Here is a 24,293-nt window from a genome sequence, read left to right on the forward strand (position 1 = left end):
TTTTATTGTATATATAGGCATAGCATAGATAATCTTGTGACTAGTGATGAGCTGCCACTAAATTCTCATCGGTAAAATGTAGGTATTTAACACGGTAAATCTTCAATACATTGTTTTTATATTTGTGCGGTAACTTGAGAATTTCCATGAATGTTTCCTGACGTCCGCATTCTAAAATATTCCAAAAACGTTACATCAGCGTCAATGGCGACACATAAGCGTCTATTAAGTGTTTTGACATATCTGTTAGACGTTATGTTTTTATATCTGTGGTTAGACAAGACTTCGTGCTACGCATGGAATTAGTAGGTACTACATAATACCTACTAATTCCATGGTGCTACACAACAACAAAGTTATAGAAAGAGAAACACTAGAAAATATACATATATATTTATAGCTTAAAAAGGTATTTCTATATTTTTACTTGATATGAAAGCGAAAAGATATAATCGCAAAATCGCATACGCATAGTGCGATATATCTTTGCTAAGCTTGTGGTATGTCTTTAAGCTAATATAAAAGCTATCTGTTCGATTGACAATCGGTAAAAAATGGATCTAGCCAATATCGATCGCAACACTAATTGACAGCTGACAGGCCATTTATAATCTGTCTATGCATTGTCCTGTCGTAATATTTTCTTTTTCAGAGTATTTTCTCGAGGTTTGTTATCAAATCACCTGTGATTACATCAACTAATAACTTACTTACGTGTTACTGATTTCATATTGCGTCAAAACAGATTTTTTTCGTTCATACGTGCTCTGCGCTTAATAATAATGGCAGATCTTGGAGAGAAATATAATACCAAATGTCCAGGGGTAAAACGTCTCATGAGAGAAGCCCTGGAATTGGCAGAGGCCACGGAAGAATACTGTGCACGGCCGTTGGAAGATAATCTGTTTGAATGGCACTTTACCGTGCAAGGACCTAAAGGTACTGATTTTGAAGGTGGTATATATCATGGCAGGATACTATTGCCAAAGGAGTATCCTATGCACCCACCTCACATAATATTATTAACACCAAACGGACGTTTTGAAGTCAACAAAAAGATTTGTTTATCCATTTCTGGCCATCATCCAGAGACTTGGCAACCATCTTGGTCAATTAGAACTGCACTGCTAGCACTGATTGCTTTTATGCCAACTCCAGCTGAAGGAACTATTGGATCCCTGGACTATACCCCAGGTGAACGCAAATTATTGGCAAAGAAGTCCATAAGTTGGGTGTGCTCTCAGTGTGGGGAAATATCAAGTTTACTGTCCTCTACAGCAGCCAAGCCCATGACAGAAGAGGAGAAGTCTGTATTGAATCAAATTGCCTTTAAAGGTGAAGAAGAACAATCTTCCAAGCCTCCCGAAGAACCAGCGCTGGAAATGGAGCCCCAAGTGTTGGAATCAGTGGAGATTACAAGCTTTTTGGACAAAGTAACAGAAATATTGGTAGCTCTTTTGCTAGGAGCTATATGTATATTTGTGTACAGGCGCTGGAATGCCCATCACCCCACATCAGAAGCTGAACTTTAATGACACATATAAAAGTAATATAAGAATACATTTAGGTTTTTGTTATGACAATATTATATAAAGAAATTGCTGTAACTGGCTTTTCTATCAACTTATACCAACTAAAGTGTTACTTTATTATTGGTAAAAAATGAAAATTGTTAAGTTACATTATTTATACTGAATCTTAACTGTATAATTATTGTCTTTACTTATTTAAAACTTGTGCCTTAAGAATATTCATAAGTTAAGGCAATTTTTTTTAAACACATTGAATAGTATTTTATTAGATCTTAATTTTTTTTATGTCACACATTTATCACACACATAATATGTTCTTGCGAAAACATATTAAATATGTAAATATTTCAACATTATTTTAAAACAAAATTATGCCATAGGTATAGCTTTAATGGGGTTCAAGCTCAAATATGCAATTCGTGTGCATCCAGATGGTGATTTTATTTGTATGATGGTCAAATACTAAGCAATGCACTGCATCGTTACTCATACTATCACTGTTTACATAAAAGTTCATAATATTTGTTAATTTTGTTCTCTTAATGTATTACAAATTTGAGTTTTGAGCCATATTAGATATACACGGTGTTGTGATATACTAAATTTAGACCGATTGACAGTTATAAGTCAACACATAATATATCGGCAAAATGATTTTTGAACATCTATTTTATTATCATAGAAAAACCAAAGAAATAGTTTTGTGTGGATCTCAGATGTCTTCAAAATATCAGCAACACTGTATATTATATTATATACTATTACATTCCAAAATTATATGTTATTTAAATTGCAAATCAGATAAATCGATAGTAATAAGTGTGTAATTGTAGATTTTAAACTATCTATATATTTATTGTAACGCTTTCAATAATTGAGTTGCATAATGTATGTTTTGTCTAAATAAATTTGTAAATTTAATTAAATAGATATTGTTTTATTTGACAGCATAAAAAGTTGAATTGGAACATATTAAAAAAGCGATCAATATTGAAAAATCGCAATTAATTCACCTTTCAAATAAAAAATAGATAGCTACCTACTACAAAAAAATCCGATCACCCAGGATAATGGATCAACAAAAAGAAAAAAATATCCAGTCCAGGATCAGGTTTTTTATGTGTGAGCTTTGTTTATCAGGATCTGGCAAGTGGAAATCCCTAGTCTCTGCTTACAGTCGTGATCACAGATTGATGAATGTCTGTATGGTATCCCTGTTTTTTGGTTTGTATAACAAAATTTCGAAGTGGGCACACAGATCAATCTAATTCGGCGTGTTAACCATTGGACCATCACTATACAAGACAATTTTGCTTAGCAGGTGAATGTTATTAGTAGTAATAATGCTTGATAGATGGCCCATATCTTGAAATAATGATGAAAATGAAATGAGGTGGAATTTGTAACCCTTTTGTAACTTTAGAATAAATAAAAAACAGATATTTACAAATCACATTTATATTGAGACATTATAACAAGATAAGTCAGGTTCTATATGTAGCTTAGTGACTAAAGAACGTCCTTACGACTCTTCCACCCAGAAGTAGCCAGTGAGTGCTTATGCTGAAAACTGAGTATAGATTTATATCACAAAACCAGTCATATAAATCTAAATTGAGTGTTAACTATTTTTAAATAAGTATTAGATTAAATCTGCTACATTCATTGGCATCTCGTCTATTTGAGTAGAGTAGTACTGTTCAATATCTCTGAGGATCCTGATGTCGTCTGATTTGACGAAGTTGATAGCGACACCCTTGCGTCCAAAACGACCGGAGCGGCCGATTCTGTGGATGTACAGCTCACGGTTGTTGGGGAGGTCGTAGTTTATCACCAGCGAAACCTGTTGCACATCAATACCTCGTGCCCACACGTCCGTTGTGATGAGGACACGGCTGAGGACAAAAATGGGAGTTTTATTGTATCTATTATAATGAACAGACAGTAATTATGAAGTAGATTGGCATTCATGAATATCATAACTAACAAATACTTGCTTGGAAAATCGTAAGTAATTTATAAGAAAGTAGTTACATACATAAATTAATTAATAAATAACATGTGTGAGCTACGAAACTGTTACTAATCAACTAACTAATCTAACTCTGTTTAGTTTGTAAAATATTGTCATCAGCAACTAATACATATGAAAAAACTTACTTCTATAGTTGAAATAAAGATCAGTAAGTAAATTACCTTTGTCCAGAGCGGAACTCTTTCATAATATTATCTCTCTCTTTCTGTGGCATGTCACCATGCATTGAGCTGACTGTAAAGTTAGCCTCCTGCATCTTCTGAGTCAGCCAATCTACCTTCCGCTTGGTGTTGCAGAATATGACTGCTTGTGTGATGGTCAGAGTATCATAGAGGTCACATAGTGTGTCGAACTTCCATTCCTCTCGTTCTACTGCTACAAAGAACTGCTTGATACCTTCTAATGTCAACTCGTCACTATGAACAAAATTTACAAAATTAGAATTTCATAAAAAAATGCCTTCTTTTGCACTGGATTTTAATAAATAAGAACAAATCACAGAGATTGCCAAGATACTAACTCCAAATTCATCCATTACTCTATAGGCCCAAGCAACACATAATGTGAAGCATGTATGTGTGGTGGATGGGCAATCTATTCTACCTGTTCAGAAAAAGTTTTTTTTCTCAAGTAAACTTACAGCTATTGAACAAGTTAATAAGCACTAAACATAAATAACTATAAAGCCATTTACAAGTTTTCACTTTTAAATTTTGTTATTACTTGTTCCAAACACAAACAAAAAACATAATTCATTATAATTAATGATTTTCAGAATAGAAAAACTATATCCTAATCATTCAGTTATTGGTCGCAAATACGTCAAGGGTAGGGTATTATTAGATGATTATATTGCCTACTAGTATGAATAGTCTAAAGACGATTCATACTTTTAGCATAGGTAACATTCCATGTAGCTCTAACATTTGCTAAATGGAAATAGTTAACATACTGTGTCATTCCCAAATAAGTGGGATAAATAATTACCGTTTGACTAGAATCCTGATAGGGTCTGTCATGAATTTAGAAGTCATTTCAAGAATCTCATGGGGCAAAGTGGCTGAGATCAGCACCACCTGGGTCGCTGGAGGCAGGTAACGGTACACATCATAGATCTGCTCCTTGAAACCTTTGTTCAGCATCTCATCAGCTTCATCAAGTACTAGCATTTTTATCGATCTGGTGCGGAGAACACGTCTTTTGATCATGTCTGCAAATAAAGTATTATTATAATATATCATAAAATAAAATAAAAATTGGCTAAGATATACTTGTGTATACCTTAGCAGATTTTTTATTTTATGAACACAAATATACAAATATTTATAGGTGTTTATGCTCAGAAGGATCAGTTGCTTGCATTAGCAATGTGAGCTCACATTTTGATTGGATAGAAATACAAAACATTTTATCTATGGCATAAAATAAGTAAATTATTGGAAATGGACAACAATTTTGACATGATTATACATATCCCATAACAGTTGGCTACATATGAAGTTACCCTTGATCTTTATGCTGTGGTAATAGTGGCAAGTTTGCAATGAATATAGGTGACTTGATATGCTGTTAACTGTACCTTAATACTGATTACCAGTGACACCAAATAAAATCCATGGCACCTACCATAAATCATCAGCTAGATTAGCTGCTATTCTGTAATAAAATTAAATAAACAAATAGCATTACTAACCAAATACTCTGCCAGGTGTGCCAGATACAACATGCTGCCCATAATCCAACTTCCTTATATCTTCACCAAGGTTTGTGCCACCAATGCAGGCATGGCATTGAACATTCATGAAATCGCCTAGCGCCAGGATAACCTTCTGGATCTGTGTCGCCAGCTCACGAGTCGGCGATAAAATTAAAACTTGTGTTTCACGCAGGGTAGTATCTAGTGACTGCAGAATAGAGATTGAAAATGTTGCTGTTTTGCCTGTACCCGACTGAGCTTGTGCGATTACGTCTCTGCCCTTCACTATAGGTAGGATACTACGCTGTTGAATTGCAGAAGGTTTCTCAAATCCTAAAAACATAACATATAGGTAAGCATGGTCATAATTGAAAATTAACCAATAATAACGCAGTACTTTATAATAAGTAATATTGCATTCTAAAAGTGTACATAACGAATAGAAACTAACCGTATGTGTAAATTCCTCGTAACAACTCATCCCGAAGGCCCATAGAATCAAATGTTGGGATAACTTCCACATCCTCGCTCGTGTCGAATTCGACGTTTGATAGATCTTCTGATATTATTTTACGATTAAACGACACCTCCGACGACGTCATTTTAATTGTATTGTAATTGGATTCCTTCTATCACAATACCAAAGCACTAGAAATGACGAAAATATAGTTTCTAAAATGATTTCCTGCCGAGTGGAGTGGCGTGCCGATGCGTCCATGCAAACAAACTTTCACATTGAATGACAGTTGTCAAAAATCGATCTTTCCTTCTTTTTTCATCATATATAAAACGACAAGGGTAGAAAGAAAATGATGACGACGGAATGAATGAAATATACGTTTAGTTCATTCATACACAAAATGGCGGTACATCCAACATATAGGGAAGGGCTGTCCCGCCATCGTCCCACCGAATCTATTATGAATCCCGAATCGAGAATCTGAATCGAGAATCACTCTAAAATGTGTTATTATTGTGGACGATGTTTATATTTTTTGTTTGATAAAAATAGAGCGTGCCGTTTTGGAAAGGGCCATGCCACACATATTTCAGTAAACATTTAATAAGAACGACTGATTTTACATTATATCACTATTATGCACTAACATCAGACATCCAAGAGGAAGCGCCCTGGTGTATGATGTTCGCTGATGATATCGTTTTAGTTGAAGAAGATGGGTCGGAGGTACAGAGCAGACTGGGAAAATGGCAGGAGAGATTAGAGAATGTAGGCCTAAAGATCAGTAGGTCCAAAACGGAGCATATGTTTTTGGATTTTGGTGGTCCCTCTCTTTTCTCTCCAATTGTCTTAAGTGGTGTGACCTTACCAGTCTGCTCCAATTTCAAGTGCACAAGCTCACTTGTGCAAAGTGACGGTGATATTGACCAGGACGTAACCAACCGTATTGGAGCAGGATGGGCAAAATGGCAACAAGTGACGGGTGTAACATGTGACCCTAATATTCCCCTTAAATTGAAAGGAAAAATTTATAAGGCAGTTATCAGACCTGTCATAATGTATGGATCTGAATGTTGGGCGACGAAAGTGACGGACGAAAGAAAACTTCATGCAACAGAGATGCGAATGCTGAGATGGATGTGCGGGGTAACTAGATTAGATAAAATAAGGAGTATGTAAGAGGAAGTATGAAATTAGCACCAGTTTATGAGAAATTACATAGTTTATAGGTTAGGCTGGTACGGGAATAGTTTAAGAAGAGATGAAAATCACGTCACCCAAAGGGCATTAAAGATGGAAAGTAAAGGGTTCCAGGAATAGAGGAAGACCTAAGAAGAAATGGATGGAGTGTGTCAAGGATAGTATGAACAGAAAAGGAGTATCAATGGATATACCAAATGACAGAACAAAATGGAAGGAACTTACATACTGTGCCGTCCCCACATGAGGTCAAGAAGAAGAAGAATTATTACATTATCATTAGATACAATACAATACATAACTTATTTTCTTGGTAAAATCTATTATTGAATTCATAAATTTAAAGCCATACATACTCCGATTATACAATATCGATCCCTTCGATTACGATTAATAGAGATTCAATCTGAATTTGTGATTATTCAGTTAACTTTGCGTTTTGTTTTACCATCTATCAAGTAATATGCATTAAATTATTTAATTTTATTTAATATAAAATTAATTTTAGTATAATTTTGCATTCAAGTCTAAATGAAAAGCAGTAAATTGTAATTTCGTCTAATTTAAACAAAGTCGAAGAGTAGTAAAACTGTTATCATTGTAGACTTACCGGTAACAAAACGGTTTTAACATTACATTCCGTATCACAAAATCACAAAAAGAACGATCATTTGATTTTGAACGAATCAAAATGGATGCTGGGTGTGAATGAACTATGTTCTGAAAAACGAACAGCCTTTTATTGAAATTGTGTCGTGGGCCCGATATTAATCGGGAATCCGGCGTTGTAGATTTGTTTTTTATTAATCTAGCTAGTGAGAAATGATATGTGCCATCTGAATAGTGTTTACTGAAAAATATTGGCTCAATACAGAAGTCACCGTGTCGGTAATGTGTTTATACGAAAGTTTTGGACTGCTTTTTATCCCGCAGGTGGCCTTAGGATGAGGACTTTGGCGAAAATATCGAATGTGAATCAAAATCTGCTAGTGTTTGATAAACCACCGTTGATCGTCAGTTCGACATGGCGAAAGTGTACGGACTAAAGTGCTCGATTGCTGCATGAGCGATCAGACATGAAATGCATATACAGGAAGGAACAAACACAACTCTGACAACATGTTCCAAAATGACAGAAGAAGTAGACAGAAGACATGGCGTAAATGGTAACAGTGGTGGAAAGGGAAGAGAGAGTGACGATGGTGCAGTCCAGGGATCTGCTGTCAACGCGACGGGAGGGCGGCTCAAATTCTTTAAAGGTCAGTGCTGTTGTTGCTGGTAGAATAATATGATAAATGAGAGTACATGAAGAGAGATTGTCAGTGTCTCAAAAAGGTTGAGAAAGTCATTCATGCTCTGATAAACATACACAGGCACATCTGAGTGAGTTGCTAATGTTTGAGCACAGCCTCTAAGCTATTGTTTGTATTTCGTAAGGAGCTCTGACCAACCTAGCGGAAACAAACATACTTATTCAATCTCTATCAAATACCACTAGTACCTAATCTACCAATTGCAACTAGGTATTAGATTGCTTACTTAAATGTCAATTATGTTTCATACAACTTAAGAAAATGTTTGGATTGATATTGGTGGTTAAAGTGGTCAGTACATATATTAAAAGTATAAGTAAAAATGTAGCTGTCCAGATGTAAATAAATTTGTTTATTTGTGTTGATTTTCTCTAGGCATTCAATATATTCTTGGATCACCTAAGAATTAAAATTATTAAATACTTAATCATATTCCTCCTTACAAGATTTCAACTTCCATTAGGGCTCACCAATGGCATGACAACAAAATGAAATGTAAGATATATGTAAATAGGTATTTTGTTCCTTTCATTTTTTCTATCATTTTATTAACAGTATTATCTCTTTACCACCTGTGCTTAAATAAACTTAGTTTTAAACATACAAGTTATATTGACTGGTCAAGTAAATAACTAATAGCAGTAATTATGATATTATTGTGTATTCTGGACAAATGGCAAGTGTTTGCCTGGAAGCCACACCACATTGTATATTATTTTCTATGTTATTATGAAATGAAAGACATCTTCTACACTCTGTAATCCCAATACATATTTTTTGTATTGGTATTTGTATATTTATTTCTTGTTGTGTATATATTTTTATTTTAACAATAAAATAAGAATATGTATACAATAATATCCAAACTTCAAGAATCAGCTTAATTTGGTGCTAGTGTGATATAACTTAATGGTATAATAACATAAAACTTCTCCAAAAACACAAAATTGGTGTGCCATAATAACTGCATATGGATAAATTGAAAGTCTCATCACCATCAGCCTACCCTTGTCCTACTTTATGTGTTACAGCATGTCAGTCTCCTCCACTTTCTCCCTGTCTAATATTAATAAATCTAAATTCCAACATAAAAAAGATAAAAGCTAGTACATTATATTAAAGCATAGTTGTGTTGAATATGATAAATATGAATCAATATAGTTGATGCGGCATACGTCAGGCCCAAAGGGCAACGTATTAGAAACTTTGTCACAAATGAAATGCAATGTAATTGTAATAATGACTATTTTATATTGGTATTGCATGGTATTTTGTTGTAAAGTTCAATTATTGTATTTCCAGTATGTCCTAAATTTTATTTTGGTATTATATTTTGGTTGACTGTTTAATATGCTGTTCTTTTTTTATCAATCAGATTAATATCTTCCAACCTGCTTATTGTTTAAGGCTTTACCTTTAAATCGTTTGTTTTTCCTCTAAAACCAGTGAAAAGTTTGTGAAATGATGATGACGCAAATAGATAAGAGTTTTTTCCTCATGTCAGATCACCATATTTCAGTCATTTCAATCATAAATTTCAAGAAATCAAATAATTTTCACATCATATTCTTAATTAAATAATATTTACCAAAGCTACAAACTACTGCAGAAAGATAATATCAAAGATTTTATCTTACATATTCAGGGCTATTTAGTTTTTAGGAATCAAATGAAAAGCAATAAAAATATCGGAAACAATACAACATAAATTTATGATGATTGGGAACATGTACTTGGCATTGCAAGGTAAACAATTGTTTGCCTTGTCAAGCTGTCCTTTATAATGAAACATAAAAATTCTATCTTGTAAAATGTAGAAATTATAAATGTTATGTATGTGCTTAGAACACTGTTTTAATGTAGTTAGGGTACATAGTTACATATAATCTTATGATTAGTATGTCCCTGTACTAACTACTACTTTAACTGAATCACCTTATCTTGACAAATATCATTCTTATCATTTGTTTTGAAATATGAAAGAGCAAATTGTAAAATATCACTAGTGGTATTAGTGACTTTGCCTGACATTGATTGAGGTTTGTGAAAAGTTCAGCATGACAAAATTCATACACTGTTCGGTTACTGACTGTTCTAATCTCTTATGAGGTTATTTTATTCATTACTCATTTTTACCTGTTGCTTCACCTGTGTTAATTTACTATAGATAACTATTTTTTTCTGGAATGTAGCCTATTATGTCTTTCTCCATACTTAACCTATATGTATGCGAAATGTCACTAAAATTTGTTGGGTGTTGGTGAAGTGTTCGGTGAAGAGGTAATAAACTCACTTTCGCCTTGGAATCACTATTCATCAGATCAGTTTCACAGCAGTAAACTGAATGAAAGTTCAGTCTAGAGGATGTTTGAAAGTAGTAAGTTTATTTCTGCCCTTCTTTTTGTAGTTAAGTTTGATAAACAAATGTATTACAATTTCAGATGGCAAATTTATCCTGGAGTTGGTACGAGGATGCGCACGTGAGGGCGAGCGTGCTGGTTGGGTATCCGTTCCGCGTAAGACGTTCTGGCCGCCCGCCGCCGCGCCCCCCACCCCGCCCGCCGCCGCCCCGCCTTCCGCAGCTCTCTCCGTCTCCGACGACAACAGCTCCGTGCAGTCCTCGCCCTGGCAGCGTGACCACTGCTGGAAGCAGGCGACCCCGCGCCGACACCTCTCCAAAGAGCTAGCCATGTACTACTGTCGGCCTGCCACCCTGGCCAATACCGCTATCGACGTCGCCAGTCGCCGTAAGAGGAGGAGACCCTACGACACCTCACACCTCGACCTCGTCAACGGCGCGCGCCGCCCGCTCACCAACGGCGTCGACAAGCGGAACGGCGATGCCGGATCGCCCGAGAACAAACCCAAGAGCGAAGACGCGGTCGACGGCGTCCCGAAGACTAGAACCGACGACGATCGGTGGGCCGACTATGACAGAGAAAAATATTATCATATGAAACTTAAGAAACCGTATCAGTATCGTAAGTTAAGAGTGTACAAGAAGACGAGGCCTGCAATTAGACGCAAAGAGCTCACCCGGACGATCGACAAGTTGCGCGAGAAGATCGCGGCTCTGCCGGCGCCCGTGAACGCGAAGCTGGCCAGCTGCCGGCAGGAGCACATGATGGTGTCGCCGCGCAAGCGGATCCTTCGCGAGCTGGAGCGCGTCAGCCTCGAGGACCACAGCGGCAAGCGGCGCGCCAAGACTGTGCCCGCGCTCAGCACCGCGGCCTACCCGGTGTCGCCCGGGCCCAGCCAGCCAAAGCCCGCGCACAACGGCGCTGCGCCGCGTCGCGACGCGCCTGTCTCCAAGAACGTCAGCAGCTACAGCATCCACTCGCTGCTGAGCATGCCGGACGATAGCCCCACGCGGCCCGAGCCTGAGCCCAAGCGCTCGCCGCTGTCGTCGCTGAAGACGGAATCGCCGGCCAGCGTGACGTCACCGGACCTGAGCCCTAGCCCGGACAGCTACCGATACCGGTACGCGCCGGTGCGGGAGTCTCCTCCACCGGACCTGCGGTACCGGTACGCAGCGCCGGCGCGGTGGGCGGCGCCGTACCGGGAGTACGCGTACCCGTACCCGTACCTGCCGCCGCTGTACCGGGCGCCGGGCCCGCTGTGGCTGCACTACCCAGTGTCCCCGGTCCCGCCCGGACCCTGGGCTCCGCTCGCGCATCCGCTCCTCACCAACCACATACCTAAAGATGAACCTACTTCAGGTGAATATACTTTGCTTCTCAATCAATCAATCAATCAATCAATCAATCAATCAATCAATCAATCAATCAATCAATCAATCAATCAATCAATCAATCAATCAATCAAAATATCTGGAAACAAGTTACATAAGTTATAATAATAATAAATTTACCATTGGCTTCTCCATTTCACAAACTAATAGATGATAAATTATCAACAAGAGCTCAGATTTCCTTTTATGGGATACTACCTCAACCAAACTATATTTTATAACAGCTAAAAACCAGGTCAATCAGAAAAAGATAATTTTCCATCTTGACCTGACCAGGGATCAAACCTGCACCAGGTTCAGCTCCAGTTTAGCAGTCCGGCATGGCTACAGAGATCAATTGTCAAGAATATTAATAAAATTAATTGAGCTATTGGAATTTGTTTCAGATTTGCCATTGAATTTGTCAAAGCACTGAAGGAGTGAGTCGGCACCGAGGTCGCGGGAGACTGAACGCAAAAACAAAGATGGCGGTCATGTGAAGCGCCGGCCGTTGTGGCGCGAGACGCTCACAAGACTGCTACCAAATCTTCGACATAGTGAACAAGTAAAGACGATTAAACACTAGGGTATAAGAAAGCTCCATTATCATGATATTTACACACATATTTAGGATATGAGTACCAATCGTCCTATTGTATTCGAACGCCCTAACATTCCAATGTAAACACTAAACAATTGGCGCGTCAAGTCCAAAAACCACATCCCACCTAACCCAATGTTTATATCGTTGTAACGCGGTTATTTTATAAAATATACTACTATAACGAATGTTTTGCTCTCGCAGAAAATATTTTTGTATAAAATGCGATTTTTCGACACGAGTATTCGTCGGTAAATCTATTTACAAACTAATGTATATTACACCGAAATATTATATTTTAGTATAGATGTATGTACCTAACGCAGAGTCTTGTGTGTATTTTCATACGAAATATTTGTACTGCGAATTAAATATTTTAATATTGGCTATTACGTTAGGATAAGAAACTAAGACAAAAAACAAACAAATCAGTTATCACTTGTTAACGATCAGTGCCTTGAGACGAATAAAGATATTATGAACATATTTATTTATGATGAACTGAAAAGATTGCTATCTGATTCCTGGCTTCGTCCAAAACTATTAAATAGCTATATTACGTGTCTATATTGCTTGTGTTATACTGCTAGTGATTAAATATAAACTGCGTTTCAATAAACTGAATATAAAAGGTAGGTTCTGTTCTTTATTCATTTGCAAAATTCCATATTATGTTCGATCTCATTATTTAATTTAGAAAATAAATCGAGATAAAGACTACAGTTTTGGGATCAAATTTGGATGTGTGTTAAAGTAACATGTATATTAAAATAGGAGACATTGTATATAATTGTGAATGGTGTATTATTGTGGGAGGTCGGTCGTAGATTTTATCAGAGCAATTAATTCGCTTACGATATATGAGTAAGAGTTTATTACCTTCAAATAATTATTGTAATTGTACAGTATTTTTGTAATGAGTATTTTATGAATTAGAGACGAGAAGTGTCTTTGTGGTAGGTATATGGTGGAGTGGAGGCAATGCGCAAAGTGGGCTCGAGGTCCAAGAGTCGCGACTCGCTTCGGACAGGCTTTGAGATTAAACCTAGAGGTAATTTACTGCAATTTTTAGTTGAAGTATGGGGTTATGTATTATAAGGACAGTTAAATGATGGTAAGGGACTGATTTCTGATGTAATATTATCATTAATGGAAATGTATAAAATAGTAATTGAGGCCTACTGTATCGACCGTCTGCCAACAAAGTTGACTTTAGTGTAAAGTAGCTGTAACAGATACTGCTCAATTCGGAGTACAGTTAGGTAACGACAATAATTCAATGTTGTGGCGTCCCCGGGAGTGAACCTATATTTTGTAATCGCCATTGGCTTGTTTTATCTCTGTATTTTTCTTTATTTAATACATTACTTGATATTCTGTACTACACATATTATGCTAGAAATACACTATCGGATACTGCTGATATGGGCGCGAACCGACGTACATTGCGTACTTGTCAGCTTTTGGAAATGGCAATGTATGTTGAATTCGTGGCGTTTAGCGTAATTTTCGCTGATATTGTATTTCTAGCTTTAATAATGATACGACTGCGATGTTTTCAATAGTTTTCGAGATGAGTTCGGAAGTCGTATTATTTTTCTACAAATACTTAATCCAACTTTGTGCTCTGGGAGTGTGTGTAACAGAAACCAAGTCGTGTCTGTCAAATGCACAGATGGAACAGGCCTTTACATTCCAGAAGCGTATGCATTTCATCTGATACAAATCGTTCTGATGTGAATTGCTTACGCTTTATATATGTAATCAACGATGTCGTTCTTTTCATTAATGCAATTTTTATACCTAAATCTATACCTTTCAAATTTATGTATGTATGTATTTTCTTCCAATATATATATATATATTTATTATTTTTCTTAAACTATCATTTGCAGTTATGGTTCTTGTGTACTTTTTTCTTAGAAGCTATCATGATGCATTTTTGTCTTCTGCTGCTCATGTATGACTAATTAATACGCAATAGGCGTTATAATTATAATCGGCTCCCAAATAGGGAATATATAAAATTTGCTTCCTAAATAGACAAGGCAGTGAATCAAATAATCTGAGTAAAAATGGTACTACGTCTTTTGCAAATGACTGTCGCCTAGATTGTTATATCGTGCATAATATATTAGTGCCATTTGATTTACATAAATAATATACTTTTGATAATTGTATTAATATAAATAAAGTGCCAATGTCAGAATATCGGATTACCTGACATTGCACTGCTAAAACTGCAAGATATTTGGGTAGCTTAAATACTGTTATCGCTATATAAAGTGTAAGGCCAAATCTATTCCTATTTATAATAATTTATTATTAACGTTGCTACATGGAGGTTCCTCCCGACAACAGCGTTGTCTTACTGTTGTTAAGAAATAAATATTTTTTTACGCAACCATTACCACAAACTTTGAGTTTAGAGATGTGAAGAAGTAGGTGTCTTATTCAACTTAAAACATATTTATCACGCGGAAAAATAGTTATTATTATCCATTTATATTAAGGTGTAGTTATGTACTCGAATAAATATAACTTTTTCAAAATTGTTTTTTATTTTGTCCAATTCCCGATCCCAAAATATATTGTTAGTCATCGAAGGAACGTCATTGTTTGGTATGCTATTTTAAAATGTGGTTACATACCAAAACAAATAAAACACCCTATTTACAAAAGTTTGGTTGGCAATAATAAAAAATCCTGTCTATCCCACTAGTCCTACTAGAGTTGTCCCATAATGAGATAACCGCGACGAGGCAATACTTGTTCAGCAAACAATCATGATAAGGATCAGTAATTTAGGCTGGACAGCAAAATAATTTTATTTGGCCAACAGAAGCTCTCGTTGGGTCCATCGGGTTATATGACAAATTTCATGACTGCTGCTAACACTATTTTTTCGTTGAGAGCCGAATCTGGTTCACCATCAAGTCATGCTTATCATACACAGTTATCACAGTAATACATTGGGATTGAAACCACGTGTAAAATTTCATGACCCAAGCATTAACCTTTGAGGAATTCTCTAGTTGGGAGCTGATACTGGTTTCCTATCACCTGGTTTTGCTAATCACAGTAACGCATGTCCATCGCAATTGAACCCACATGTAAAATTTCATGACCTTGTTGTTACTCCGTTGAGGAGTTCTGTCGTGAGTCAAACTTGGTACACCAGAGGGTGTCTTGCTAATTACAGTAATGCGATCGGAACTGAAGCCACGTGCAATATTACTAACGGTGCTGTCAACTGTTGAGGAGTTATTTCGTTGGAAGGAACGATTTTCAAACATGTCTTGATGATTGTGATTACTTCAAATAATTTCTCGTAAGTGTCCGTCAAAAAATAAAACAAGTAATATTTCAATTTGTGCTTTATTTATGAAAAAAATTGTAAATTATCCTACAATGAATCTCCGAATGAAATAGACTTACATATCGTTTTATGTATCAAATACATTATTTGCTCGACGCCAGATCAAACCACATAAGAACAATATAGTTTAAAATATTATCTACAGAATCCATTCTCGGCGATTCGATTACCAAAAATACAATCTTCGTTTTTAATGTTACCGTCTCGCGATCGAGTGGCGGGCGGAGGTATTTACATCACGAATATACAACAGAGGTTGGGCGGGCGCGGGCGCGATGACGTCACGAGCGGTGTGACGTCACTAGCCTAGCAGCGCCTCCATGGTGTAGGGGTGCGGCGTGTGCGGCGGGCGCGGCGGCTCCTGGGGACAATACTCATCTTTACTCACAGCTCACGTCACGTTCTATATGCAGATAAGGCAAGGTTGAGTTTGGTCAATGCCACATATGGAAGTACTTAGTGCCTAAAATACAGGCTATAATGTTCAGTCACAGCATACGTGACGTAACGTTCCATGTGCGAATAAGGCACCAGGCACTCGTATTGATTTTGGTGAATCTTGCATATGGAAAGATTGCCTAAGATACGGGTTGGGCCCTATTTGGGGATTGGACACAGGTTTTTACTATAGGATTTGTATATCGTAATGAGCTTTCTTTTATTCATGTTCAAATTGTGCGTTTTTATAATATCTGACAGCAGCATTCACGGAACACAGCCGTCTCTTCAATTTTAAGATCACATTTTACGCTAACCGCGAGCTTCGCGTCGTCACAGAAGAGATGAGAGTAACCTGTCAGTCTAGGATGACGAGTTGTAGCGGCGAGGCGGCGGGCGGCGCACAAGGCAGCTTGGCGGCGCACAGCGCGGCGCCGCGTACGGCCCGCCACGGCGCGCGCGCGCCGCGCCGCAGCTCGCCGCAGCTCAGCGTTCGCCGGGCGGCCCTGGGATAATATTGTATGATAGGTAAATAGGCAAGTTATTTATCAGATGGCCTTGTAAAGCACATTTTTAACACTATTCGATATCAATACATGTTAGATATGGGTTACCCGCTTGCTAATAAAGTGCAAGCAGTGAAACAGGCGCATTTATTATTATACAATTTCTATTACTATAACGCGGTATACTCACTTGGCGGTCTCGGTCGCTCTGAAGTAGAGGTCGTCGGGCGCGTCCATCCACGAGATGACGTGGCGCCGACCGCCGCGACCAGTTATGTTAGTCGGCTTGCCGTTCACCTGGCGAACCATATGATTTTTACATTATCCTTATCACCCATTTCCTCATCCTACGTATAACTGTGCAACGGATGTTTTAAGTTTATGACTCTCTAATGTCGGTTACACTCTATCGCCGAACTCCCGACAGATGCCAACGCGAATGAATGAACATTGCGTAGTTTGTATGAGAGCTTTTATTTATCGCAATGAAAATAGAGACCTGGCTTTAAACAAACACTAATAAACGGGCTATGAAAAAAATAGTAGGAATACTTCAGGATAAGTATTTCAGGTTAACTCGTATCAAATTCTGTCTTTTATTTGAAATATGTTCAGTAGATTTAGCGTGAGTATGTGATGGGTCTTTAGCCACAGTACACTGTCTGTCTCCCCCAACGATGAATCGTAATGTAACAGTGAGCATACATGCGCGAACACGTGTTTGGGCAGCGGCTGTCCGGTGGCCTGCGCGCGCGCACACATGGCGGCGTACTGTTCGCGCGAGGGCCGCTGCATGGGCGCCGGGTGCTTGTTGGGGCGCTTGGCCGGCGGCGCCGACGACGCCGAGCGGGGCGTGCCCGCTCCTGAAGGGAATTTATCTTGTCAATTTATCTGTGCCATTATTATGTTATACTGTTATTAATCTGAAATTGGCATTTTGTTCGTATATTAAAATTGTATGTAAGTTCTCCTTAAAAATTTATAAATAAACTTCTATCGTAATTAAAATTGTATTTTTTTATATTTTACCTGTTGCTATATTCCCAGAGCAAGCGTAAAAATAAGCATAAATAAAATAAATACACAGGAAAATGGCATAATTTCAATCTAATTTATAACACAATTATTAATGAAAATCTAAATTTTAACAAAGTTTCTTATGGTATGTGCCACAAATATGTGCGAATTTGTTGTCGTGACACAAAAATACTTGTGGTATCACCAGTATTTTTATACCCATAAGAAGTTATGAGCCAACGCACGAATTGAACGCGGGCAAATCAAAAAGGGCCTTATGGCGCCCGGGACTTACGTCATTATTGCCGTTGTTTTGTATTCGAACAACGGCAATAAAGACCTAAGTGCCGGGCGCTATAAGGTCTCTTTTGATTTGGACGGCCACATAAATAATATATCAGTGTACGCACTGTCGAGTCCGTTGATATCGTCGTATGCGCGGCGCTTGAGTGTGGGCGCGGGCGAGGCCCGGCGCGCCTCCAGCTCCGCGCGCGACGACACCCGCTCGTACACCAGGCTGCCGTCTGACAAACACATTTACCGTTACCCACTGTACTGGTCGATTAATGATTAAATTATTATCGTAAACGTTTATTTCAGACGTCCTTGTGATGTTATAATAATAACCAATACTAGTGTTAGAAAAAATATAATTAAACATAGTTTCGTCGAAACATTATTCACATTTAATTGGAATTAAACGATACTACATTTTTATTCACGAGCGGTCCGTCTTGGCTTCGTTCGGATAAAAACAAATTACATTATACACCTGGTGTTGTGTAGTTTTAAAGAAAGGTCAGACAGATGGCGGGATACGACTCTGTTAACTATGACTTCTGTCGTATCATCTATTTGTTCGCGTGCAAGATTTTTTAAGATTATATTGATATTGTCATATAAGAAAAAACCTACTGGAAAATGATAGATGACTTACCAGGCGCCTTGGGAGGCTTGGGGAAAGCTACGTGTGCGGGCGCAGGCATGCGGTCTTTCGGCGTCAGCAGCAGCCAGTCGTGCGCGCGCGCGTGCGCGGCGGCCACCGACGCGCCGCGCGCCGCCGCCAGCCGCACCGCCACCGCGCTCACCGGCCCGCGCGCGCGCGCGCCGCCGCCCGCCGCACTCGCCGCACTCGCCGCACTCGCCGCGCGCATCTCCGCGCCGCCCAGCCCGCCCATCGCCACCCCGCCTAAAGGAACAAACACTCGCTGTTACGTATGTGTGTTGGGAATTGGGCACATGACGAAGTAAAAAAAATGTAAAATTATGTACGCTCTCGATATTTAAAATCATTGTGATAATTAGTACATTGTAATGATGCCGCTGGATCATTATACAAAGATTTGAAGTTAGTTGGAAAGTCCATTTAAAAAATGATAAAAATAAACTCAACCATCATAAAAGATTAAAATTTTGAAACAACTTTTAATAAGTCATCACCATAAATGCAATATTTAAGGTAGCTGTCGAACAAACAGTTGTTTTCGCAAAGATTACTCAATTGTGACGTTATGTTAAGTATCATTTAGTATGAAATGTATGAACGGATCCAATAATGAGTGATTTTATTTTTGTCGTATCTTTGAAAATATTGTCATTATCACAATATTTTTTCACTAGTCTTTCTAATATTATAAGGGTCTTCAAAAAGTCATCAAAATGAAAATTTGTTATCTACCTTATTATGAAGTTACTGGAAACTCACATAAAAGAGAAAATAAACTCATTTATTACAATATAAATAAAATGATGACCGGGCAATCCTACCAGAGGACCAACAATGTAACACAAAACCCAACGCAATGTGTCTGCGATAATGTCAATGTGGACCGATGCATACAAATTACAAATTCAATGCAACGCACCGTCTTGCAGAAGCCTCAGGTACCTCTGATGAGACACAGATGACAAGTAGGTAAAATTTAACGACGACAAACAGACGATTTGTTTATCGAATCTTGCAAGTTATATTTTAATAAAATGCCATCCCTGATTATGGAGAAATATAGTAATATACTCACATTCGTGCTTGACCTGCTGCAGATTGATAGGCGAGAAGGGCGAGCGCGCGAAGTGGCGAGGTCTCCGCAGCGCGCGGCACAGCCGGCGGGCGAGGCGCGTGAACGGCGACGCACGCAGATAGAACGCAGCGCGCGTCTTCATGACCGGCCGCGCGCCCTCGCCGCCGCCGTGCGCCGTGGCCATGTGGCGCGCCAGGTGCGCGCGCAGCTTGAACTCCTGGATACATATTAATCTAGCTAAAGACTACGGGAACACGTTCCTTTCTCTTCGCATCACCTATTGGTTGCCTGATATAAAAAGCCTCACACTTTTATTCACGAAAAATTAAACTCTCCAAGTATCCCTGTATCTGGTATTTCCTATCCAAAAGTCGAAATCTTTAAAATCTAGTCCTAGTTAAACTTAATTTTTAAAGTTCTGTATAGGCTGTATATTGTCAAAGATCCGTAAAGTATACAGTAAAGTAGATAACCTTCCCACAGTTGGGCACGGCGCAGCGATGCGGACGATGGGACACCGACAGCGCGGTGTCGTCTCCGTCGCGCGGGCCCTTCGCCGCCTCCACTTCACTCTCCCCGAATACGCCCGCCGTCTGTGGTGCAAAATCATTATTTTCATTTTATAAATTCACGGCACTAAGTCCGGTCCTTTGAGAGGCTTGCGTGGGGATATGGATCCAACACGTAGAGGCCCTTTGGAGAGTTATTTTCATTATTATTTTTATTTATAGTGTAGTGACTATAGCTATGTATATTAGATTATTGTTTTTTGTGAAGATTGTTGCGACTTCTTCAACTAAGCATTGGAAGTCGGCGATAGTTTAAAATAAATCTTTTGACTACATCACTTTTGTATGTATGTATGTAAGTATGTATGTTGGACCGTTGGTCTGATTTTGATGAAATTTAAAAAGTATAGATATAAGATCTGTCAATAGAATTTTTAAGTTAAATAAATAAATAAATAATGAGTGACTCACCTTAAGCCCGCCATACTTCTTCCAGTATTGCCAGCACGAGCCGCACAGCCGGTACTGCAAATGCTCCGGCCCCCACGAGTACCACTGGTTGGAGCTTGTCACTACAACACAATCTGCTAGTTATAGACACTCAACTACTTACCGTGCTACTATATTATTTTTTATTATATTTTTACTTCAATAATATGTTTAATATCTTACAGCAATAAGGCCGCGTAATGAACATTTAACACTAATTAAAATGCGCGTGGTTCCGCCCTAGAATAGGACCACTGATCACTATTTTCTTGGATGTCATATGAGGCGACAGCCCACAATAGCATTCAGAAGTAAAGCAGACGGCCCGTTGTAAAATCAGAGCAGAATCTTGAAAAAGATGTTTTTCTTAAACTTAAGACTCGGCCTGAAATAAATATTTAGAACTAGCTGCGCCCCAGGGCTTGGCTCCCGTGGGAATTTGGAGATAAAAAGCCCCCATGTGTTATTCCAAGTTATATTCTACCCGTGTAACCAAATTTCATAACAATTCGTCCAATAGATTTTGCGTGAAGTAGTAACAAACATACATCCTCAAACTTCCGCATTTATAATAATATTAGTAGTATACAGAAAAAAAATGTTCGTTTTCTGTGTAATCGGACGGGAGATGTTTATGATAGTAGTATTTACAACGATCTTTGCATTAATCAACACTTATTGTCTCTTGAAAAGCGACATGAAATTGCTGACATCGTCTATCTGCACAAAGTTATTATAGGCACTATTGATTGTCTTGATCTCTTGGCTATTACGACCTACGAAAATGTACAGATCTAGTGCGCTTATTAATTTTCCTGCTGTTTCCACAAAATACTGCAAAAATACCAACCTCCTGCGTGCGAGCAGTTACGTCAATGCATTGGTGAGGGATCCTGACATTGACTTAGATATAATAGACTCAAGCGCTGCATCGATTAGACGTCAATTATCAAATTCATTCTTTTTAACCTTATTATCATTTATTAAATTGCAAAATATATAAATGTAGCTCTAACGTAGATATGGTTAAGTTGTCATTTGACCCATCGTCAGGATGTGTCGAGATTTCGATGAGCTGAGACATGGTAACGCTGATCTTGACATTTTTAACCCTAGTCTAGCGCAGTTTAAAAAATCTTTAAACATAGCATTGAATATGTGATTGTCATGATCTTTTTGTTTTTTGTATTATATATTTATAGATATATATGTAACTTTTATGCGTATGTATTGTTTATGCGTCTTTACTTATATAATATCAATTTATTCTACTGTATAGATTTAGGCTTGCTTACACGAAATTTATTTTGTTCTTCTGTGTACACTTTATTGGATTATAGATTAGTTTGATAATTATTGTTAAGTCAATATTCTGTACTTCATTGTCTGTAATCTGTGTGCCTTTTAAATAAAATAAAATAACTTTGTGCCAAATTTGTAGATGCTCAAAATTTGTTCACTTCCATTTTGCTTTTATTAGTAAGAACCTATAATTGGCTTTCCGATTTTTATTTTAAGCGACTATTCTGTACATATAGCTGTTGGTTCTCCTAAGAATAAATAAATAATTATAATTGAGTGTAACCTTGACAAGAAGCGCAGTGGCTGGCGAGCGCGCTGGTGCCGTTGGTGCCGCCGTTGAGCACCGCGCCCGCCTTGCTGCTGCTCACCAGCGCCTGGTTCGGCTTGTTGCTGCAAGCGCAACACGCATTTACTTTCATTTACTTACGTGCTTTGTTACTGTAGACATGATGTCTGTATGTAATTTTAATTGCATATGCAATGTTGAAAATCATTGTATATGCAATTAAATTCGGCAGTATTACGGTAAAATTCGGTAGTAATACGCTCCGGGGACAAAATGGCTGGGACCACAGGCGAAAATACAAGAGATGAACAAACATATCGCCTGTTGAATGACACAAATCCGCCGTTGTACATGAATTTTTCTTGTATTTGTCAATTAAAATTAACTACACGGTCACTAGACTAGATTATTTGTATGGTTTGTTACATGTCACACATACTATTAACAATTCTTTTTAACACATTCAAAATATCTAGCATCCAAAATATCTAGCTCAACAGCTCGTGATCGCGATCGCAGGATCGTTTTACGCACTACAACCATCTCATCTAAAATTATAAATTACTACCTTTAGCCCGCCACTTTACCCGAATGAATTCCCCAATAAAACGATACTTTTTCCGTACTCCCAACTAATATGCATGCAAAATTTCAAGAATATACGTTTAGTAGATAAATAGTTCAGACGTAACAAATAAACTTACTATTACTTCGTACATACGATCTACGAATAAAAATAAAGAATGTGGTTGGTACAAACACTCACTAGTTGGGAATGTACACTTGCTTCAGCTTGGACTCCGCCTCGACCGCCTTCACCCGCTTCTGCTGCACGTAGCGGTCCGTCGTCTTCCACATGTAGTAGTACTCCACCAGGTTCTTCAGCGTCTTCCATGGCAGCTGTGACAGAATAATACCAGATAAATAACACGGGTTAGTTTGATGATATAATTATAGAATTTCTGCTGTAAATATTCCATAAATAATGTCCTGTTATATTCTAGAACAAGTTGAAATAAACCTAGGATGGGAGGACCGATCACCAGTCTGATGGTACCAATATCTTTTTTATATAATAAACAATACACATTTATTCACTCGCGACGGATTCGTTAATCTCTTCCGTATTTCATACGCATGACTTGTGAGTGAAACTGACTATGTCTTGGACGCATAAATCAGTTATTTCGATTGTATTTGTTTTATGTTTAATTTTAAAATTATTATTGGTATTATATCAAAAATTGATCCATTTAGATTTTAATTACACAGTGACACATTACATGTACAATATACCGCGTTTATACCTGTATACTGCAATTAATATATTAGATTTAATTCATATGGAATCACCTATAGAGTACTAGATTAAAAGAAACTTAACAACTCGATAAATATACAGGAAAATAATTAATGTAAGTAAATCAAATAAGGAAAGAGGAAATGAACTCAGCATGTGTCTGTTATGTTCATCGCAATTAATCATTATATTCGATTTCCGCTTAACAACTGGACTTTTACTAAAGGAAAGTATCTTTGTGCTTGCCAAAATATATAAATAGTACACGAGCATCAAGGCGTAAAACTATCGATACTATTGTCATTGATAGCACCAATATCCCAAATTAATTTAGCGGTAATGGGGCTAATTTCTGCCAAATCAATCAAATATTATTATAACCATAAATTAAACTGACGGAAATGTTCGTTACCATAGCAGACTATGAAAAACGTTATGAATTAAGGGTCAAAAAGTCCTATTTGAAATAAAAGTTAATT

The 24,293-nt window shown here is 37.8% G+C and overlaps 4 protein-coding genes across 5 annotated transcripts in view; 2 read left to right on the forward strand and 2 right to left on the reverse strand.

Annotated features, from left to right (window-relative positions):
* The first annotated feature begins 610 nt into the window (after positions 1-610).
* LOC128677205 (ubiquitin-conjugating enzyme E2 J1-like) lies at positions 611-2,458 on the forward strand. Its single transcript, XM_053757884.1, has one exon. It carries the CDS (start codon positions 783-785, stop codon positions 1,530-1,532), a length of 750 nt encoding a protein of 249 aa, XP_053613859.1. The 5' UTR covers positions 611-782; the 3' UTR covers positions 1,533-2,458.
* Positions 2,459-2,974: 516 nt separating this feature from the next.
* Positions 2,975-6,004, reverse strand: LOC128677190 (uncharacterized protein). Its single transcript, XM_053757868.2, has 5 exons — positions 5,715-6,004; positions 5,261-5,596; positions 4,555-4,777; positions 3,729-3,983; positions 2,975-3,427 (listed from the first exon to the last, which is right to left on the reverse strand). The coding sequence occupies exons 1-5, from the start codon at positions 5,863-5,865 to the stop codon at positions 3,175-3,177; spliced, it is 1,218 nt and encodes a 405-aa protein (XP_053613843.1). The 5' UTR covers positions 5,866-6,004; the 3' UTR covers positions 2,975-3,174.
* A 1,590-nt stretch (positions 6,005-7,594) lies between these two features.
* On the forward strand, positions 7,595-15,119 carry LOC128677075 (uncharacterized). Its single transcript, XM_053757662.2, has 3 exons — positions 7,595-8,182; positions 10,678-11,955; positions 12,374-15,119. The coding sequence occupies exons 1-3, from the start codon at positions 8,005-8,007 to the stop codon at positions 12,400-12,402; spliced, it is 1,485 nt and encodes a 494-aa protein (XP_053613637.1). The 5' UTR covers positions 7,595-8,004; the 3' UTR covers positions 12,403-15,119.
* An 810-nt stretch (positions 15,120-15,929) lies between these two features.
* The window catches only part of MTA1-like (Metastasis associated 1-like), a 45,642-nt gene continuing 37,278 nt past the window's right edge, over positions 15,930-24,293 (reverse strand). Inside the window, exons 8-18 of one of the 2 annotated variants that reach the window (XM_053757651.1) lie at positions 23,281-23,414; positions 22,512-22,618; positions 20,909-21,009; positions 20,402-20,521; positions 19,929-20,145; positions 18,845-19,096; positions 18,318-18,431; positions 17,596-17,753; positions 17,081-17,187; positions 16,740-16,890; positions 15,930-16,307 (exon numbers count right to left, since the gene is read on the reverse strand). In XM_053757651.1, the coding sequence (XP_053613626.1) occupies positions 16,743-16,890; positions 17,081-17,187; positions 17,596-17,753; positions 18,318-18,431; positions 18,845-19,096; positions 19,929-20,145; positions 20,402-20,521; positions 20,909-21,009; positions 22,512-22,618; positions 23,281-23,414 (1,458 nt within the window). In that variant the 3' untranslated portion in view covers positions 15,930-16,307; positions 16,740-16,742. Of the gene's footprint in view, positions 16,308-16,701; positions 16,891-17,080; positions 17,188-17,595; positions 17,754-18,317; positions 18,432-18,844; positions 19,097-19,928; positions 20,146-20,401; positions 20,522-20,908; positions 21,010-22,511; positions 22,619-23,280; positions 23,415-24,293 lie in introns of both variants that reach the window. The other variant, XM_053757652.2, reaches the window with a different exon arrangement.

The sequence above is a fragment of the Plodia interpunctella genome, chromosome 17 (genome assembly GCF_027563975.2).
Source record: "Plodia interpunctella isolate USDA-ARS_2022_Savannah chromosome 17, ilPloInte3.2, whole genome shotgun sequence".
In the NCBI taxonomy this organism is placed as follows: Eukaryota; Metazoa; Arthropoda; class Insecta; order Lepidoptera; family Pyralidae; genus Plodia; species Plodia interpunctella.

What these genes read in the sequence shown, in the direction of transcription:
- LOC128677205 (XM_053757884.1), top strand. Translation starts at nt 783, where the DNA reads ATGGCAGATCTTGGAGAGAAATATAATACCAAATGTCCAGGGGTAAAA.
- LOC128677075 (XM_053757662.2), top strand. Translation starts at nt 8,005, where the DNA reads ATGCATATACAGGAAGGAACAAACACAACTCTGACAACATGTTCCAAA. An exon ending in GCGGCTCAAATTCTTTAAAG is followed by an intron (nt 8,183 to 10,677) that starts GTCAGTGCTGTT and finishes TTACAATTTCAG; the next exon opens with ATGGCAAATTTATCCTGGAG. An exon ending in TAAAGATGAACCTACTTCAG is followed by an intron (nt 11,956 to 12,373) that starts GTGAATATACTT and finishes AATTTGTTTCAG; the next exon opens with ATTTGCCATTGAATTTGTCA.
- LOC128677190 (XM_053757868.2), bottom strand. Translation starts at nt 5,865, where the DNA reads ATGACGTCGTCGGAGGTGTCGTTTAATCGTAAAATAATATCAGAAGAT. An exon ending in ACGAGGAATTTACACATACG is followed by an intron (nt 5,597 to 5,714) that starts GTTAGTTTCTAT and finishes TTATGTTTTTAG; the next exon opens with GATTTGAGAAACCTTCTGCA. An exon ending in GAGTTCCGCTCTGGACAAAG is followed by an intron (nt 3,428 to 3,728) that starts GTAATTTACTTA and finishes TTTTGTCCTCAG; the next exon opens with CCGTGTCCTCATCACAACGG.